The following is a 19800-nucleotide window of genomic DNA, read 5'->3' as shown; positions in this document are numbered from 1 at the left end:
GTTTGGAGATGATCAACATTATTTGGTTCGCCTATGAGTGGTCATAATGTTTTGGCTCACCAGTGTATACTTATTGGAAACAGTAGTCATTCTGCTCAGTGTTGTCTCTGACAAAAGTAGGTTCAATCAATCAAGTTGCATTTTTAGGTTAAAATAGTTGCAGGGACTAAAGTATTATACATCCATTGAAAGTAAAATGAAATCATGCAACTAGTGAAAAACCATGAGAGCAGCATTCTTTTTTATGGGGAGGGGGGTTTCTTTCCCCCTTTTCTCCCCAAGTGCACCCAGCCAATTACCCTACTCTTCCTAGCTGTCCTGGTCGCTGCTCCACCCCCTCTGCCGATCCAGGGAGGGCTGCAGACTACCTACCACATGCCTCCTCCGATAAATGAGGAGTCGCCAGCCGCTTCTTTTCACCTGACGGTGAGGAGTTTTGCCAGGGGGACATAGCACGTGGGAGGATCACGTTGTTCCCCCCAGTTCCCCCTCCCCCCGAACAAGCGCTCCAACAAACCAGAGGAAGTGCTAGTGCAGCGACCAGTACACATACCCACATCCGGCTTCTCATCCGCAGACACAGCCAATTGTGTCTGTAGGGATGCCCGACTAAGCCGGAGGTAATATGGGAATTCAAACCGGCGATCCCCATGTTGGTAGGCAACAGAATAGACCACTACGCTACCCGGATGCTGCCCCCAGCTTTCATATTTTTATGCCTGTACTTTGGAGTTTTGTTTGGCGGCCATTTTAATAGCTTAAAGTTAGCCAGTTTAATGGCTTTGATTATTTTGTTTGCAAAACCTGTTTCATTGTGTTCATAACAATGAAAAAACACAACATGGTTAACCAATGAACTAACACATTAGCTCTGGCTCCACTATCAGCAGCAGAGGTGTTTCATAAGGGGATGTGGCACATGATGGTTTAGCCTTGGTCAGGGTTGCACTATGCCAGGCATGCATATTTCATTAGTCTCTGTGTGCCCCACTGACACAGAGTGGCTTTCATTTCCCCATTAAGCCACAGTCAGAGGAAAGCAGAAGTCATGGTCTATTCTCGCTTGTCAAGAATCAGTGTCATAGCAATGATTCTGTTGGTGCTCCTTGCTCAAACATGTTCTGCAGGAGAGACCATTTGCCATTCAAATTTAAATCGTTTTGACAAATAACCCGAGATGATGCAAGGGAGGTTTTAAAAGAAATTGATGTCAATAGAAACATCTCATTGCTTGTGAGGAAAGACGGCAGAGGAGTGGTTGGCGAGCAGGACTGAGCTTCACAATAGGACAGGATCATATGAGGGCTCTGACATTTCACCCCCTCAAAAACTTACTTTCCATTGCAAGAGATGTATCATGGTGAGCTATGTACACCAGTGATTGGTGGTGCTAGTTAAAAAAAGAAAAAAAGATGGGGCATCTGGGTAGCATAGCAGTCTATTCCGTTGCCTACTAACACGGGGATTGCTGGATTGAATCCCTGTGTTACGTCCCTACAGACACAATTGGCTGTGTCTGCAGGTGGGAAGCCAGATTTGGGTATGTGTCCTGGTCGCTGCACTAGCGCCTCCTCTGGTCAGTCGGGGCGCCTGTTCATGGGGGAGGGGGAACTGGGGGGAATAGCAAGATCCTCCCACATGCTACGTCCCCCTGGCGAAACTCCTCACTGTCAGGTGAAAAGAAGCGGCTGGCGACTCCACATGTATCGGAGGAGGCATGTGGTAGTCTGCAGCCCTCCCCAGATCGGCAGAGGGGGTGGAGCAGTGACTGGGACAGCTCAAAAGGGTAGGGTAATTGGCCGGATACAATTGGGGGAAAAAGGGGGGAACCCCCCCCCCCCCAAAAAAAAAGGTAATGTCACTCACTTCAAAAGTAATGTCCCTCACTGGAGTTATTCCTCTTGCAAAGCAGTAATTTATTATACTACTCTGTCTACTTTTCTTCTTTTCCGCCAAAGTTGGTGTTAACATCCTGTCTTACCCTCAGGCCTCGTCTGTGGCATTGTGTGTGATTGATCAGGCATACAATATAGTGAAGATGTCCAATGTCCAAAGTCATAAATATTCTGCAACCCATGGTTTGCAGCCCTAAACTTTTCTGCCATATCATCTAAGTTAGCTAAGTGTTCCTGCTACAACTAAGAGGATGATGACTAATAAACGACAGATGGTGGATAGGGGATAGAGCTTTTAGATAATTAAACTTTTTAATGCTTTCATGGGTGTTTGTATGGGGGGATCATTTGTAAATGCAGTATTACTGAAATAGTTGAATAATTATTACTCTATACCGGAATAGGTATCTGTTGCTGTACTCATTTTTAGGAAAGGTCAGCTAATAATAATAATAATAATAATAATAATAATAACAATGCTGTGATTTGTTGCCACCCAACACTGATGAAGAATATTAATACTTGTAACACTTAACAATAACTTTTAACTTAACAGCACAACTAGCTCTGGATTATTTAATAATTGCATAATTTTTCAGTATGGTACCAGGAAGAGCCTCAAATGATGCACATTTCTTTGCAATTTTATTTGCCAAATATAGCAACCAAGGACAAGATAAAATGGCACTCATACATATAAACAAAAATAAGCCAGTTGATCCTCGCCAAAAAAAAAAAAAAAAAAAAACTTGCCCCCCTCGAGTTTATACCAGTAGTGGCTGCTGATATATTGGGACGTGCCGTTAATACCGTTGCTTCAGTTCTGTAACTTTTCTTTAGTCACTCGTGTGCCTGATAGGATTGGAAATCGACTGATGTAATATTACAACGATATATTAGTGCCAGTATTCTAAATATAGTGACTTGATATTGCAGTTTTTAAGTCTCCATTCCCTTTTATCTATATTAACATGTGAAAATTACAATGTTCCAAATAAACTATATAAAAAATGCATTTATTTTAAGCCTCATTTGTTGAAAAAGTTAAAAACATGAGTATTCTTTCATAAGCAAACTCAACTTCAAACATTTCGAGATATGGAAATCATTACTTAAAGCCTCTTCACAGCATCTGTTCATTGTGCTTCAGCATTGTGATTCAGGGGAAATGACGCGATAATTAAAATCATTTCCACTCAATATCGCAAATTTACACTGAATAGATATTTATACCCCCACCCCCACCCCCACCCCACACACACACCTATTACATAGTCAGCATGACTGAACAATACACACACAACAAAAAAATTCAGTCCTTTGGTAAGGATGCTTGCAGCGCCGTCCCAATGTCCACTTTTTTCTTTTCTTTTTTTTGCCTCGTTTTGCTATCACTAAGTGGAGTAATTTTAATGTTGTGTTTTATTTCTAAATCTGTTACCGCGTTGTCTACTTTGCCACCTATTGCACCCAAATCTGTCCTGGAAGAGGAATCCCTCCTCTGATGCTCCTCCTGAGGTTCCACCCATATTCTTCCCGAACAGTTTTTTGTGGAATATTCCCTCATTCGAATCAAAGGTCTAGGGATAGAGAGTGTTGTTCGGGGTCGTCTACCATTTCTACCTGTTATTCTTTGTGCGAAAGTGAAGCCCCCTGAGACTGCCTGCAACTGTTATTTATGGCTAAGCAAATAGACTTGACTTTCTTCCTCTCTTCTGTTCCAGGTTGTCCATCATTTGAGGAGGGGGATGCACCTGAGGACGGACTACAGGTGAGTAAGAGGGGATATGGGAGTTGGAGGCTAACAGTTACTAATTGTAGGGCAATAGGCCCATCTCTGCAGGGGGCTGAGACGATCTATTCAGTCTCCACCAGCAGCTGGATTGTGAGCATGCACCTGCGTGTGTGTGTGTGCGCACACTTGCTTGTACATTTGTATGTCTATGCATTAGTGTGTGAGGGCTCATGTGAGTATTTTTCCGTGTTGCTGACTTTGATAGAGCAGTGTAGGGTTTTCAGTTTCATTGTGTCAGATCAAATTTATTTTGTACTTCACAATACAAGCAATGTGAAAATGTGCTTTACAGAGCAACAAGAGGACAAAAAAGACACAAAGCTGCCAACCAAAATCCTTCCATCAGTAGAATGTTAATCAAGGCTTTTAGCAAAGGTGGCAAAACCAGGTCCAGAAAGTAAATATCCGAACCATGTATTTCCACCACCCATGTACTAAATCATCTTATTTTATTCTCCTACCTAGCTGGAGAGTGGTGTTGATTAGATTCAACTGGTTTAGTACATAGGCCGAGCAAACACATGGTTAGTAGAGCTTTTACTTTCTGTACCTGGTTTTGCCACCTCTGCAAGCGGGTAAAAGGTTATCACTAGATGCAAGATTAGATGGTGAGCTCAACTGTGTCCCGATTTTCCCCTGCTGTTAAACAGGAGGCCGGCCAGAGCAGTGACCTGAGCTACCTCAGGTCAGCGCTGTCTCAGCCAGACCCTGCAACCAGCCCAGTTTTCTCCTAGAGACTCACATATGTTGAAGTCAGACCAGCAAGAGTCTGCTGTGAGGCTGGATGTTTTGTTAGCAAATGTGCCAATCCAAGTAGGTACCTGTCACTCATGCTGGAAGCCGATACTACGGCAATGCCTTTGTTCATAGGCAGCTTAAGGAAATGTACTATGTTTCCAGTGTCATCCAAATATGCTGCATGTGTTTGCATGGGTTGTAACCCAAATATATTCATCCAGCTGATGAGGATAGGTCATATCTCCGCTGTCTCCCTCAGGAACGCTTTGGCCTCTGGTACTGGTTCTGTGTGGACTGTGGACACGCAGCGGTTTTTTTTTTCCCCCGGAATATTCCCCCTTTTTCTCCCCAATTGTATCTGGCCAATTACCCAACTCTTTCGAGCCGTACCGGTTGCTGCTCCACCCCCTCTGCCGATCCACAGAGGGCTGCAGACTACCACATGCCTCCTCCGATACATGCGGAGTCGCCAGCCGCTTCTTTTCACCTGACAGTGAGGAGTTTCACCAGGGGGATGTAGCACATGGGAAGATCACGCTATTCCCCCCAGTTCCCCTTCCCCCCCTGAGCAGGCACCCTGACCAACCAGAGGAGGCGCTAGTGCAGCAACCAGGACACATACCCATATCCGGCTTCCCACCTGCAGACACGGCCAATTGTGTCTGTAGGGACACCCAGCCAAGCCTTAGGTAACATGGGGATTCGAACCAGCGATCCCCGTGTTGGTAGGCCGCAGTGTTGTTTTTAATGAGATGAGGGCAGGCAGTCATATGTAGTTGAAAATTACACACCCATGTTCATTTGTTCTAGATATGAGGCCTGTTACAAGAATGCTACTTGCCTGTTCTAGTTTTGATTGTGAAGTAGGTAAAAAGACTTACTTTTGACAGGAAGGGAGGGCAGTTTTTGTAACGCAGACTCATGCCGCAAAATTCCTACATACTCAACCAGTTCTCCTTAAGACATTGTGTCTCAATGTACACTCCTCCCATGACTCGAGGCCTCTACCTGTGGGTTTGGTGAGATGGCAGTGGACTGGTCTGTACCTTCAACCCCCTCAGTGCTCAACCTGGTGGACTGTCGAAGATCAGAGGGCAGGGAGGAAGAGAGCCTTTGTACCTGTGGTGAAGTTCCTCTTTAAAGGAATCAGGCTGAACATACAGGAAATCCAGTGGCACCACTGTTGCTAGGCAGCAGAGGAAGTGTGCGTGCATGTGGTGTGTGTGTGTGTGTGTGTGTGTGTGTGTGTGTGTGTGTGTGTGTGTGTGTTGTTAGGGGACTGTACAGAAGGAGAGGATAGAAGAGGGGTGTTCAGGAGGTTAAGCGAGTGAGCCGCCGAGGGTGTCGCCATGGTGATTTGGCATCCCAATGTTGCGGTCAGAGATCTGTCCTACAGAGAAAGAGAAGTGAACCCACAGCAAGGCTAGTCTCAGAGCACCGCAGCCAGAAAGCTTGCACATCATTCATCTTAAATGCCACCACACAAGGTGTGACATTAACTGTGTTACATCATACTCCAACCAGGAGTCAGACAATCTAAAGCAGTACACCTTGTCCAGCGATTTGCTCACTAAAAATGTTGTTTCGTAAGTATATCATGGTCAATGGAGAAGGACCATGAGGAGCAGATCTACCCCATGTTGCTGTGACCTTGTCTAGCAGAATACAAGTGTCACATACACACGGGAGGTCGCAGCCAAACCCTATTAAGTTTCTTGATTAGATTCAGACATCTTAAATCTCTTGGTCTTCAGTAGGGCTGTCAACTGGACCAAAAAAAAATCACATTTGAATTCTATTAAAATTCTGTTAAGATAACATGCTATTGAAAAAATAACAGAGATTTGAATCTATTCAAATATTTATTGCAAAATATACATAAAAAATGCATCAAACTGCATCATTAATGCGTATGGCCATAATACTCTTGGGAGACTCATGTCGTGCACGCTATATCCACAGGGGGGAGCAAGAAGGCTGGTACAATGTTAAAAGACGGTAACGTCAGGTGGCGTTGGTAACATTAAACTGAACGTTTTTACGTAAATCGTTTACTGACAGTGAGAAAAGAAGACACACACTAGCTATTAGTGAATATGAGCGAGCTCTTAGATGATTGGCCTGTAGCGGCTATGCACGAATGAAAAAAAAACGCATTCAGAACACGCACAATATGATGGTTTGGAACACGGTACAAGTCAATTTTCAGTGCACATATGATTCACCCATATTACATATTCAAGTGTTTATTTTTTGTTAATTAGCAATTCGAATGTTAATTTTTGTTCCTAATCTAAGAATATTCAAATATGGAATATAAATTTGACAGCCCTAGTCTTCAGATCCGCTGGAATTCATGAAGGGCCTTTTATGGCTCACAATGCTAAATGTGTGCGTGTGTACATCCGCATGTGTGTGTTTTCAGCACTGACTTATCAGCCCACATCCTGCCCAGTGATGCTCCGCACCCACTAGTATCCCCCTTCACCAGAAGATCACATTCTTCCTCTCTTGCCCTGACAACCCATACACATGAATGTGCACACGCATGCACTCCACATGCACACAGCACTTACTGCACCCATAGGGGGAAAAAACAAGCAGTTGTAAAACACACTACTCAGCTGTGATGACCCGCTGCCAGGAAAGATGTTTCGCAGCCCAGTACAAAGGAAAATGCATTTTGGAATGCCACAGGAAAACCTCCGCGTCTAATTTAGTATCAGTAGGAAGTATTCCCTTATCGGTTTAGTACACAGAGGTTGGTTGGCCAGTTGACTTTTACAGCTCCACTCATTGGCCACTTCAAATGGGTTTGGTGTGGCTTGATAAAGGTCCATAAATGTACCTTGGAGCCAGGAAGGGTGGTTTAAGGGATACTTAGTGGGGTGTAGCCTGGAACTTGGCTATGTTTCCTCGTCTTAAGTTAACAAGACGCAGAGATAAACACCATTCATGATTTGCCTCATTAAGCCAAGACCTACTTGTAGCAAAGGGAAACGTATCACAGTATCGTAGAACTAAATCGGTGAAGTGTTGGTAATGGGACTGCAGCGCATTCTCACAATTCTACTTCTCTTCACCCTGTTCTCAATTTGTAACATAGAGACCCAGAGAAACACACACCTATGCTCTGTGGGTTTTCAGTATGTTAACCTACCACAGCTTCCCCTGCCCTGAGCCTCTGTGCCTTTGAGGGCGGAAGCGCGTGGAGCCCTGATGCTGGTCCTGAGCCAGGTTGCTCATGGCTCCCCCCCTCCTCCTCCTCCTCTCCCTCACCCGGCCACATCTCTGGGGTCAGATCAGCTCCAGATTGGCCCCCACGCATGCCTTTGAATGGTGGAGCTTAGGCAAGCGCTTTAAAAGGAAGCCCAAGTCTGTTTCCCATTTCACCCCCCTATCTCTTCACTGCTCTTTTGCTCTCTCTCTCTCTGTCTCTCTGTCTCTGTCTCTGTCTCTGTCTCTGTCTCTCTCTGTCTGTCTCTCTCTCTCTCTCTCTCTCTCTCTCTCTCTCTCTCTCTCTCTCTCTCTCTCTCTCTCTCTCTCTCTCTCTCTCTCTCTCTCTCTCTCTCTCTCTCTCTCTCTCCCCCTCTCTCTCTCTCTCTCTCTCTCGCTCTCTCTCTCTTTCTCTCTCTCGCACACACACATACACAGCTGTCATCTGGCTTTTTAAATTCTGTGCTGCGTTTCTCCAGCTGGAGCTGGTTTATGACATTCCCTCAGCAGACTCTTTGGCCGCTCTCTTTACCTCCCTCTCTCATTCTCTCTCTAGCACTGTCTCTTGCTGCCTCTCTCTCTCTCTCTCTCTCTCTCTCTCTCTCTCTCTCTCTCTCTCTCTCTCTCTCTCTCTCTCTCTCTCTCTCTCTCTCTCTCTCTCTCTCTCTCTCTCTCTCTCTCTCTCTCTCTCACACACACACACACACACACACACACACACACGTACATAGACATGAAATACAACAATCTTTTTTTTTCTTTTTTCTTTTTTCTTTTTTTTTTACTGTTCCGCAAAACATAATGGTGTCTTGTTCCTCAGAGTCACCTTTTAGATACTGGATGTGTGTTACACATATTCAATACAGTATGTTGGGTGGCAGAGAGTCAATTCGCTCTCTCTCTCTCTCACACGCACACACACACACACTCATAGACACACACACTCACCCCATGTGTTAGCAGTCTAGTGGGGGAGAGTAAGTGGGGGAGCAGAGAGGGGGGGAAAGGAAAAAAGAGAGAAAGAGAAAAAAAGAAGTCAAAGGAAGCATCTCTTAGCAACCACAGGACAGTAATTACTGTAGCAGCAGCTGGGAGCAAACCAGATTTCCGCTGTGCGTTAAAACACTGGCGTGGGCTACTTTACACACAGCACTGACTAACCAGAGCCAGCAGCCTCCTCCACACGCAGAGCAGAGAGATGGTGGGAGAGTGAAGGGGGGGCTAACACTGCCTTGATGAGGTTCGTGTGTGTGTGTGGGGGGGGCAGTTACCCAGGGTGAACAGAGCGCATGTATGGTTGTCTTGCTGTGGATGGAGTTATGCAAATATAAGCATACTTGCTTGTGAGTGCAAGACTTTGAGATGTGACTGTGTGTGTGTGTTTTCTTTACATGTACGCGCTTGCTCGAACACATGTATGGCTTAAGGGGGAACAATTTTAGCCTTGAAGACCGATGCCTGTAGTGGTTTCAAGTTCCATCTTAATCAGTAAAGGAAGGATCTGCTTAAAAAATAACTAGCCACAAAAATGTTCTTATAGCCAATTCGACATCCCTCCAGGTGGATTAATAAACTTCATCTTTTCTCTTGTGTAAATGAAATACTGAAAATAAGGCTGAGCATGACTATGTGAATTGCAGTCACACTTTATATTTTAAATTATAAGTGAATTTACCCTCTGCTCCGCTTGGTTTCATGCATTCCACATGTTTCGATTGTGCATGAACAAGCTGGCAGTTGCACAGATGGGAGCTCCATGAGTGCTGAAATATGCTGGCCATAGTTAGCATCTTACCCCGAGGCCCCTGGCTGTAATGACTGACTAGTTATCATCCACCTCCCTTTATTTTTTCTCCTGGATCTCACCACCCCTGTATATATGAATCACAGCATAGCCAACTTTTTTTTTCTTCTTTTTTATTGCAGATATGAATCCACATTTTTTAAGTATTGCATCTTGTACCTTTGGACAAATCTCATCTATAGCTTTCTGTTAAGGAAATGTTTTTGTATATATGTGGCAGATGGCCCAAATCAAACACAGTTGAGACTTAATCTGTGGCATTCACAAGACATCTGATCTGGATTGATGTCAACAATGAGCATCTCTCTTGCAGTGATGAGACTGTATAGCTTAAAATTAAATAAATGTTCTCTCACTGGTGGAAGGATCTGGCTCTGAATTTTAAATCATTTTATTTTATTTTAATATGTCTGAATGAGTTGCATGTGCCTCTGTGTTTATTAAGCCCGTGATTGTTGATTTTGCACCAGTTAAGATGTTTGTGAGAATACATGAGGCTGATAGGAACTCAAAGTTCTCAACAGAAGGACCTTGAGTCATCGCTGCACAAAGCAGTCATATGTATGAATGTGGGCAAGGGCTCCCCCGAGTGGTTGAGTGTGAAACAAGAACTACTCAGAGCGGTTTAAAAAAAATATCCATTGATGGACCTTTTGTGCTTGTGACAGTGGTGTGAGACTATATGATGGATTTGAAGATGTGTTGAAGGAATTGTAAGGAATATCCAAAACAAGACTGACTCCAAATCTTGCCCCATTGTGTCACCAGGTGTGTGAGGAGCCCCCCTCTATCTGCACCCCCATGAAGGAGCCCTTCTCCCCTTTGAACAGCGTCGTCTCCACCGAGCCTTTCAGGGGCTGTTACGTCCGTGCCCAGCCCTTTGATGAGTTCCCCTCCAGCAACCGTCGCTATCTGCCTCCACAGGTCTGCCTCTCCCTGACACAACATTCATATCTGCACATATGACACTGACCACACATGACCTCCTCAGGTTTAACCCGAGCTGAACTTTTTTAAAACAGACACACTACATTTATTATTGTTATAATAATAATAATAATAATTAATAATCAATAATCATAAAAGGTAAGTATTAAAACTTGGTTGTACACAGCCCTGTTTTATTTGCTATCTGTCAACACCCTGATTTCCACAAAGTCTCTGCACAGAAAAGCTTCCTCAGTCGTTTATCGGTTGATTCTAAATATCACTCTCTTGCAGGTCTCCTTCAAGTCGACTCGCCATGTCAGCTTTCACATGGATGAAGAGGAGATCGTTCGGATCAACCCACGCAAGGATGTGCTGATCCGCGGCTACGAGGACTACCGCCACCCTGTCATGTGGAAACAGGAGGCCGAGCGTGAGGACTTAGACTTCCCCACCACCTTCCACAAACTGGACAGTAAGAAGTGTGAGTACCTTTTCCCCGAGGGCGCTGGTGGGGACCCCCACTCTGGCCCCTGTGTTGGCATCGGGACAGGCATGGGGCTAGGGCTGGGCAAGGACGCATCCATCAAGACCCAGCCCTCACCCTTGCTCAAAACCAAGAAAGGCCGGCGCCGACGGGAGGATGGGGAACGCTCACGCTGCATCTACTGCAGAGAGATGTTCAACCATGAAGACAACTGGCGGGGGCAGTGCCAGGATGCCCCTGACCCCATCAAGCAGTGCATCTACAAAGTCAGCTGCATGCTGTGTGCCGAGAGCATGCTCTACCACTGCATGTCTGATTCCGAGGGCGACTTCTCGGACCCCTGCTCGTGCGATACGTCTGACGAGCAGTTTTGCCTGCGCTGGCTGGCCCTGGTGGCGCTCTCCTTCATTGCGCCGTGCATGTGCTGCTACCTGCCACTGCGCGCCTGCCACCACTGTGGTGAGGCCTGCCACTGCTGCGGGGGCAAGCACAAGGCCGCAGGGTGACCCGTTGCCAGACACTGGGACACCCACAAAGCTAGCTAACACAGGAAGTGGATAAAAGCGGAAGTAAAAAGCCGACATCCTTGTTTTCATTCCCCTCTCAGACGGGCTGACATGTTCGATCCCCAGCTCTGAGGGATTTTGGAGATTTCAGTTTGCGTTTGTCGCCGACAAGCAGCAGCGGAGGACAAACCATATGCTTTGCGGGGGCTCTGAGCATCAAGCTAAGTTCAGCAGCTTAACCTGAGGAGGAGGCGTTGAGTTTAACAAGACTTGGAGATGATACACACACCTGTACACACACACCTCTCACATTCACACTCATACATAGACAAGGCCAGGCCACCAGTATCAGAATTCTACTACAAGTGATGTGTAGCTTTATGAAGGAAAATCGTCTTTTGTACAGAGAGCAAAAGCATATTTACAAAAGCGAAAACAAAACAATTATGAGTACAGGAAAACAAAAACTACTTGCTGTTTGAGAATGCTAAAAGGGATTAGTTCTTGCATTTTTGTGAATTTGCAATTTGGGTAACAGTGGCCTTTCCTTCATGGCTTAAGCATTCGCTGATGATGTAATTATTAGACAGAGGAAATGCACTAAAAAATCGTATTCTCCCTCCCATAAAGGTAAAATTCTAGTGGTATATCAACCACCATATTTAGTGAAATTTAACATTTTAGAGATGTTCTGTGATGGATGTATAGCCTATGCGTTTCCTTGCTTACCTTTTCATCATTTATTGAGAAAATAAAGCAACGTAACAGCTTATATTTGAAGATATTGCCTGGCAGTATCTGGCCTCTGACAGTCACTTAGAAGATGCTAAAATTACTTCCATGTATTGCCAAGGTGATTTGGACCATTTTATTGAATTCCAACATAAAGGGATCGATTCCATGAATAGAAGGGAAAATGGTGATTAATGAACCATTGTCAATTCCCCCCAAATAATGTAGAAGTTCCTTGTCAGGATATAGCATTAGAACCACTTGAACCATCTGAATTGAGACCAATAACATCAATTTCACATTTTTCAGCGGATTTCATTTTTGGCCCAGTTACTTAGTGTTGTAGGAAAACTGGTGTTTTTGTTCAATTATGATCATTTTCCTATTCATTTTGGAAATTATTTTGACCCTAAATCTGTAATTTTGCTCAACCAGCAAGTTTTGTTTTGGTGAGTGAAGGGGTTATGACTGCTCCTTGGTTGAATGATGAGGCACTTAAATTAGGCTATTCTTCGGTACAGAATCCACAGGGTTAGAATTATTCTGTATATAAAATCAACCAATTCAGCATGAGAAAACCTTACTTTGAAAGCACTGGTCTACAAGCTTTGGTTGCAGCACCCTCTCCAAATTTCCAAACGTACTGTGTTTGTCCCATGTATTTTTTTTTTTGTGTCCAGATGTAGTTTTGCTTCTTTTCTTTTTTTTTTGCTGCTGCTGTCATAGGACATATCCTTCACAGTCCATAGGAGCTCCTTGTGCAGGTTACCTTACCATTGATCAAATCTTGAATGAATGGGTGCACAGCTTTCGAGCTCCAATAAGTACTTCAAGACGTCAAAATCCGAATTATTTCATTTGTGTAGGCGCGCATAGGTTTTTGTTTGCATTGCCAGTTGGAAGGCATGTATTGTTACCACTGAATTTGATATATGCTTCGACTCTCAACAGTACAAATTTGCTTCCTATATCTTATCATTTTCTGTTGGCCCATACTCAAACCAAGAGAACATCTCAGTTCCTAGATCATGTTAGGAAAACAGGCCCCGGGTAGACTAATTGTCAGAATGCATGTGTTTTTAAATCCCTTTTTTTTAAGGAACACAGCCAATTCAGAATTGTAGGTAGGTATATACATTGCTTGAATAGTAGTAGTTGACTCAAACTATTTTCCTTAACACTGAAGCTAGCATATTACTGTTAATAAACTCCCAGCAGAACTTTTAATTTAGGAAATCTGGCCACATTAAGCCTAAATTTTTGCTAACAAAGGCATAGATGCCTTTTTAATTACTTTTGCATCTCATAACACACACCTCATATTTTAACAGCAGACTTGTTACGGCATCCTTGTACTGTTGTCAACAGATATGCACATCACCCATCACCCACCCTCTTGTCACTCCTGGTTCAATGTGGTGATGCCTCAATGTCTACAAGAATGGATTAAAGGGGATGGGGGGGGGGCAGTTTCTTCCTGATTCTTCCCCGGCTTTGTCCAGTGGCACCAACGCTCCCTTTACTTTCTATGCAAACCTCTTAACACGGGACACACATCGACCTCTCTCCAGACTGAGTCAGTGACGGGACAGGACACTTTAACGCTTTAGGTAGACGACTGACCCCTGGTACCAAACTCGATCACCTGTAAATACTTAATACTCTATTTAAGTACTGATAATAATCCCAATTCTTTTTCAGTTTTGAAATTTAAAAAAGATAAAGCTGTATTTATCGTTGCTGTCAGCATATACTGTAGCTTCAATTGACAGCATTATGTACATAGGTCACCTTTTAGTATTATTTCACATTGAAAAGTAGAGGGCGTTTGTGATGGAAATGACTATTGAGCTTCTAATAGAGTTTCTCTTTAGTTTTGTATGGTTGAACGAAGGAAGGATAGTGCTAACATGGTACAGTAGTGGCAGTCCATTTATTTCAACTTGGATATATATATGTATGTGTGTATATATATATATATATATATATATATATATATATATAAAGCTGCTAGATACAATCGCTAATTTTGTGTCAAAAGAAAATCAGCTATGGAAGACTGTTAAAACAAAACGTAGTTCTTCAACAGCATATAACCATGACCATGAGTGTTTTTTCTTTTCGTTTGTTTTATTTGTTCGTGTGCGATGTGGGCATATTGATGTGCACATGTGTGTGTGTGTGTGCTTGCGAGTGCATGCATAAAATTATACGAGTCCTTACTCGTATATCTATACAGTTGTTTCTGTGTGTGTGTGTGTGTGTGTGTGTGTGTGCGTGCGTGCGTGCGTGCGTGCGTGCGTGTGTGTGTGTGTACAAGCTAGTTTTATATGTGGTGGCGTGCATGTGTAGTTTGTAATCGAAAGGATTTGTTATAATCTCCCATTGTAATTGGATTTCCCTGCATATTGCAAGCTGAACCAAGGTTTGATGAGCCTGATTAAAACTTGCTGGCTGAGAAGCAAAATGTAGGATGTGCATTTATACAAAGTTTAGAGAATACTGAAGTAACACTTCTCATTCTGCATTAACCAGCACAGTGCGACTTCCTGTTATGTACTGTATTATATATGCAACATGTGTCTGTCCGCTTTTATATATATATATATATATATATATATATATATATATATATAATTTTTTTTTTTATCTGCATTATGTAAAATTTCGATTTTAACCACTTTGCTGCTAGTCTTTATCTTCTTTCAATCTTGGAAATTGTGCATATCTTTGGGAATGCATACAAGTGTACACTCTTGACTTTGTGTAGATAAAAAAAAAAACGCTATATAAACCTGTTTCTCTTCAGTGTATCGTTTTAAAAGGTTACTTTTCACAGCAGATGAGTGGTTCTGTTTCAATTCTCCAATGCTTTGGTGCACTGATTATATGTAAGCTTTTTTTCATCTTACGGCGCTTGATGATGTAACATTTATGTGATTAGTTCTAAATAGTGGAAGACATTTGTGTTTTAAAAATTGCAGTATAAATGGTACTCTAACTATTCTGTAAAACACTGCCTGTCTTTCTTTCTCTCTTTTTTTTCCCCTTTTCTTGTGCATATTTCTTTACTGAGCATCCTCCTTTGAGTTTCTTAGTGCCATCAGCTTTCACACCCTGACAACCTCGAAAAAGTGCCTCACGTCCATCCTAGTTTCCATCTTACGATCTTAACAATTCTTGTTCTGGTTCTATTGGTTTCTATACTATCACGGTTCGAAAAATACCAAGTATATGATGTAAAATTTATAGTCCCAATAACTCATGTCATAGTTGTATTTTCTTTATACAGATGTAGCTTGTTACTTTTCATAAATATATAATGTAAATATGCATACATATGTTTGTAACTGTTTTTATGTTACATCATACACTTGTAATTTGACATATCAAATAACATTATCATAATAAAATGGTGAGTTTTAGACTTGTGGTCTGTATTATTCATTGCGTACTACTTCCTTACTCTATGATCCTTTGACAATCTGGTTTGTAAATCGAAACATATTAATAAACAATAAAAAAATGTAAAAATGTGCGAGAGAGGTAAAAATATAGAAACATTAAGAAATGAATTACCAGTGGAAAAAAATGCAAATATGTTTCTTTATTCCCATAATGAGTAATACATTTAGTTACATAGTTAATAATTTATTTATTCAAGAAATTGTTTTTGTTTTTAATCATTTATTCATTTATTAGAACCATGCTACTGTTGGGTGAAGGAGAAGGGGAGGGGGGAGGGGGGAGGCATGACCAGAGGCAGCAGGAGAGGAGGAAGGGTAGGAGTGTGGAGGTGAGAGTCAGAACTTTGAATGTTGGCACTATGACTGGTAAAGGGAGACAGCTGGCTGATATGATGGAGAGAGGGAAGGTAGATATACTGTGTGTGCAAGAGACCAGTGGAAGAGAAGTAAGGTCAGGAGCATCGGAGGTGAGTTCAATCTCTTCTACCATGGTGCGGACGGGAGGAGAAATGGAATAGGGGTCATTCTGAAGGAAGAGTATATCAAGAGTGTGTTGGAGGTGAAGAGAGTGTTGGACAGAGTGATGGGTATGAAGCTGAAAATAGATGTATTGATGAATGTTTTCAGCACAAGTTGGATGTGAGATGGAAGAGAAACAGGAATTCTGGAGTGAGTTGGATGAAGTGGTGGGGAGGGTACCCAAGGTGGACAGAGTGGTGATTAAAGTGGACTTCAATGGGCATGTTGGTGAAGGAAACAGAGGTGATGAGGAGGTAACGGGCAGGTATGGTGTCAAGGAGAGGAATTTGGAAGGACGGATGGTAGTGGATTTTGTGAAAAGAATGGAAATGGTTGTGGTGAATACGTATTTCAAGAAGAGGGAGGAACACAGGGTGACATATAAAAGTGGAGGAAAGTACACACAGGTGGACTATATCTTATGCAGGAGGTGTAACCTGAAAGAGATTGGAGGCTTGAATGTGGTGACAGGGGAGAATGTGGCTGGGCAGCATCGGATGGCGGTCTTTAAGATGACTTTGGAGACCAAGAAGAGGAAGAGAGTGAAGGGAACAGAGCCAAGGATCAAATGGTGGAAGTTGAAGATGGAGGACTGTTGTGTGGCATTCAGGGAGGAGTTAAGACAGGCACTGGGTGGTAGTGAAGATCTGCTGGATGGCTGGGCAACCACTGCAGAAATAGTGAGAGAGACAGCTAGGAAGGTACTTGGTGTGTCATCTGGAAAGAGGAAGGAAGACAAGGAAACTTGGTGGTGGAATGAGGAAGTATAGAAAAGTATACAGAGGAAGAGGTTGGTAAAGAAGAAGTGGAATAGTCAGAGAGATGAAGAAAGTAGACAGGAGTACAAGGAGATGCAGCATAAAGCGAAGAGAGAGGTAGCAAAGGCAAAGGAAAAGGTGATGGTGAGTTGTATGAGAGGTTAGACACTATGGAAGGAGAAAAGGACTTGTACTGATGGCTAGTCAGAGGGAGTAAGCTGGGAAGGATGTGCAGCAGGTTAGGGCGATCAAGGATAGAGATGGAAATGTGCTGACAAGTGAGGAGAGTATGTTGAGAAGGTGGAAGGAGTACTTTGAGGGGCTGATGAATGAAGAAAATGAGAGAGAGAAAAGGTTGGATGATGTGGGGATAGTGAATCAGAAAGTGTGGTGGATTAGAAAGGATGAAGGATGAGGGCAGCTATGAAGAGGATGAAGAGTGGAAAGGTGGTTGGTCCAGATGACATACTGTGGAGGCATGGAGATATTTAGGAGAGATGGCAGTGGAGTTTTTTACTAAACTCAGCACAAAAAAGTAAGGAAATTTGTGTTTGGTAGATTATTTCTTTGTTGTAACAATGCTTCTTGGCAATACATCTTACATTAGGCACCTGATTGTCAGCACCTGGGGTAGCAGAAGCTCAAAACAAGAGTCAATAGCAACAGCAAAATAAGATGTTTGGCATTGGCAGAGAAGATTTGGCAAATTTTTCATGGGCGCAACTGTATACCACTGTAGCAACTACAGTGGTATACAGTTGATCAGCCACAGCATGAAGATACGGGAAAGAGTAATGCAAAGTAGGTTAAAATGAGAGAAGTGAGGAGTGATGATGAGCGAGCAGCAGTATGGTTTCATGCCAGGAAGGAGCACTACAGATGCAATGTTTGCTTTGAGAATGTTGATGGAGAAGTATAGAGAAGGTCAGAAGGAGTGACACTGTGTCTTTGTGGATTTGGAGAAAGTATATGATGGGGTGCCGAGAGAGGAGGTGTAGTATTGTATGAGGAAGTTTGGAGTGGCAGAGAAGTATGTAGGAGTGATCCATGCAGGATATGGATGAGGGCAGTATGACAGTGGTAAGGTGTGCAGTAGGAATGACGAATGGGTTCAAGGTGGAGGTGGGATTACATAAAGGATCAGCTCTGAGCCTTTTTTTTCCGATGGTGATAGACAGGTTGACAGACGAGATCAGGCAGGGGTCTCCATGGACTATGGTGTTCGTGGATGACATTGTGATTTGTTGTGAGAGTAGGGAGCAGGTTGAGGAGAGCCTGTAGAGGTGGAGGTATGCACTGGAGAGAAGAGGAATGAAAGTCAGTAGGAGCAAGATGGAATACATATGCGTGAGTGAGAGGGAAGACAGCAGAATGGTGAGGATGCAAGGAGTAGAGGTGGTGAAGGTGGATGAGTTTAAATACTTGGGGTCAACTGTTCAACGTAACGGAGAGTGCAGAGGAGAGGTGAAGAAGAGAGTGCAGGGAGGGTGGAGTGGGAAGAAAAAAATGTCAGGAGTGATTTGCAACAGAAGGGTACCAGAAACAGTGAAAGGGGAGGTTTACAATATGGTTGTGGGACCAGCTATGTTATATGGTTTGGAGACGGTGGCACTGATGAAAAACAGGAGGCGGAGCTGGAGGTGGCAGAGTTGAAGATGCTAAGATTTTCGTTGGCAGTGACAAAGATGGACAGGATTAGGAATGACCATATTGTGGGAGTGCAGGAATGAGGAGACGGAGAGATCGAGTCAAGTCAATTCCATTTACTCGCCACACAAAACGACACCGATACAGCACAATCTCTCGTGGCAACCAGCGAACCGCTAGGCTGCAGAAAACATGGCCCACCCCGGAAACCCTAAGCAGTGCCTACGTCAGCACTCTGAATGTCCGCCTTAAAGGAGCAGCAGCCCCTGGTGAATCTACCCTCATTTGTGTATCACCACACAATAACATACACACCTGTGGATATATACCTGACATACCTGTGGAGGCATAGAGTTAGTCAGCCACAGCATGATGATATGGAAAAGAGTAGTGGAAGCTAGGTTAAGAGGAGAGGTGATGATTAGCAAGCAGCAGTTTGGTTTCATGCTACGAAAGAGCCCTACAGGTGCGACGTTTGCTTGGAGAATGTTGATGGAGAAGTATAGAGAAGGTCAGAAGGTGTTACATTGAGTTAATTAAACAATTAAACAAAGACAAAACTGAAGTAATTTTCTTTGAAGCCAATGAAGAACGCTAAAAGTCAGCACTCAGTAACAATCGGTAATGTTAAAAACCACGAACCACCACTCCTATTGACCGCTTTTTAAGACCCTCACCTTGCACAAAGGGGATTATATCTGCTATCTATGGTCTGAGTTCCTCGATGTGCCTCTCTTCATTACAACATATTAAGAGGGGATGGGAAGAGGACCTTGGAGTAGAGATCACAGACGACCAGTGGGAGGTAATTCTACAGCGGGTCCACTCCTCTTCAATTTGTGCTAGACATGGACTGATTCAGTGTAAAATTGTTCACCGTTCACATTTAACTAAAGTTGGGTTAGCTAAGATTTATGATAACATTGATCCCACCTGTGACAGATGCCATCAGGCCCCGGCCACATACAGCAGTCACATGTTTTGGTCCTGCCCTTCCCTATTCAATTTTTGGTCAGAAATTTTTAACACAATTTCAAATAGTGTTGAGATCCCAATTAGGCCGACAGCTTTAACAGCTTGCTTTGGTGTCCTTCCTGCTGATCTGCCATTGCCATCATACAAAGCAGACCTGGTAGCTTTCACAACTCTTCTGGTCAGACGTCTCATTTTATTATGGTGGAAATCACCCACTCCTCCATCTCACTCTATGTGGCTCAGGGACATTTTGTATTTTGTTAAGATGGAAAAAATAAGATGTGTCACAAAGGGTTCAACAACCAGATTTCATAAAACATGGGGTCCTTTCCTT

At 43.3% G+C, this 19800-nt stretch overlaps 1 protein-coding gene across 1 annotated transcript in view; it reads left to right on the top strand.

Moving 5' to 3' along the window:
- spred1 (sprouty related EVH1 domain containing 1) overlaps positions 1 to 15521 on the top strand; it is a 43002-nt gene extending 27481 nt beyond the window's left edge. The window contains exons 4-6 of the mRNA XM_056295723.1: positions 3620 to 3666; positions 10217 to 10372; positions 10670 to 15521. Coding sequence (XP_056151698.1) covers positions 3620 to 3666; positions 10217 to 10372; positions 10670 to 11368 — 902 coding nt within the window. The 3' untranslated portion in view covers positions 11369 to 15521. The remainder of the gene's footprint in view (positions 1 to 3619; positions 3667 to 10216; positions 10373 to 10669) is intronic.
- The last annotated feature ends 4279 nt before the right edge of the window (positions 15522 to 19800 follow it).

Source organism: Lampris incognitus, chromosome 16 (assembly GCF_029633865.1).
Source record: "Lampris incognitus isolate fLamInc1 chromosome 16, fLamInc1.hap2, whole genome shotgun sequence".
NCBI lineage: Eukaryota > Metazoa > Chordata > Actinopteri > Lampriformes > Lampridae > Lampris > Lampris incognitus.
Note: the sequence above shows the minus strand (reverse complement) of the source record. Positions and strands in the feature narration are given on the sequence as shown.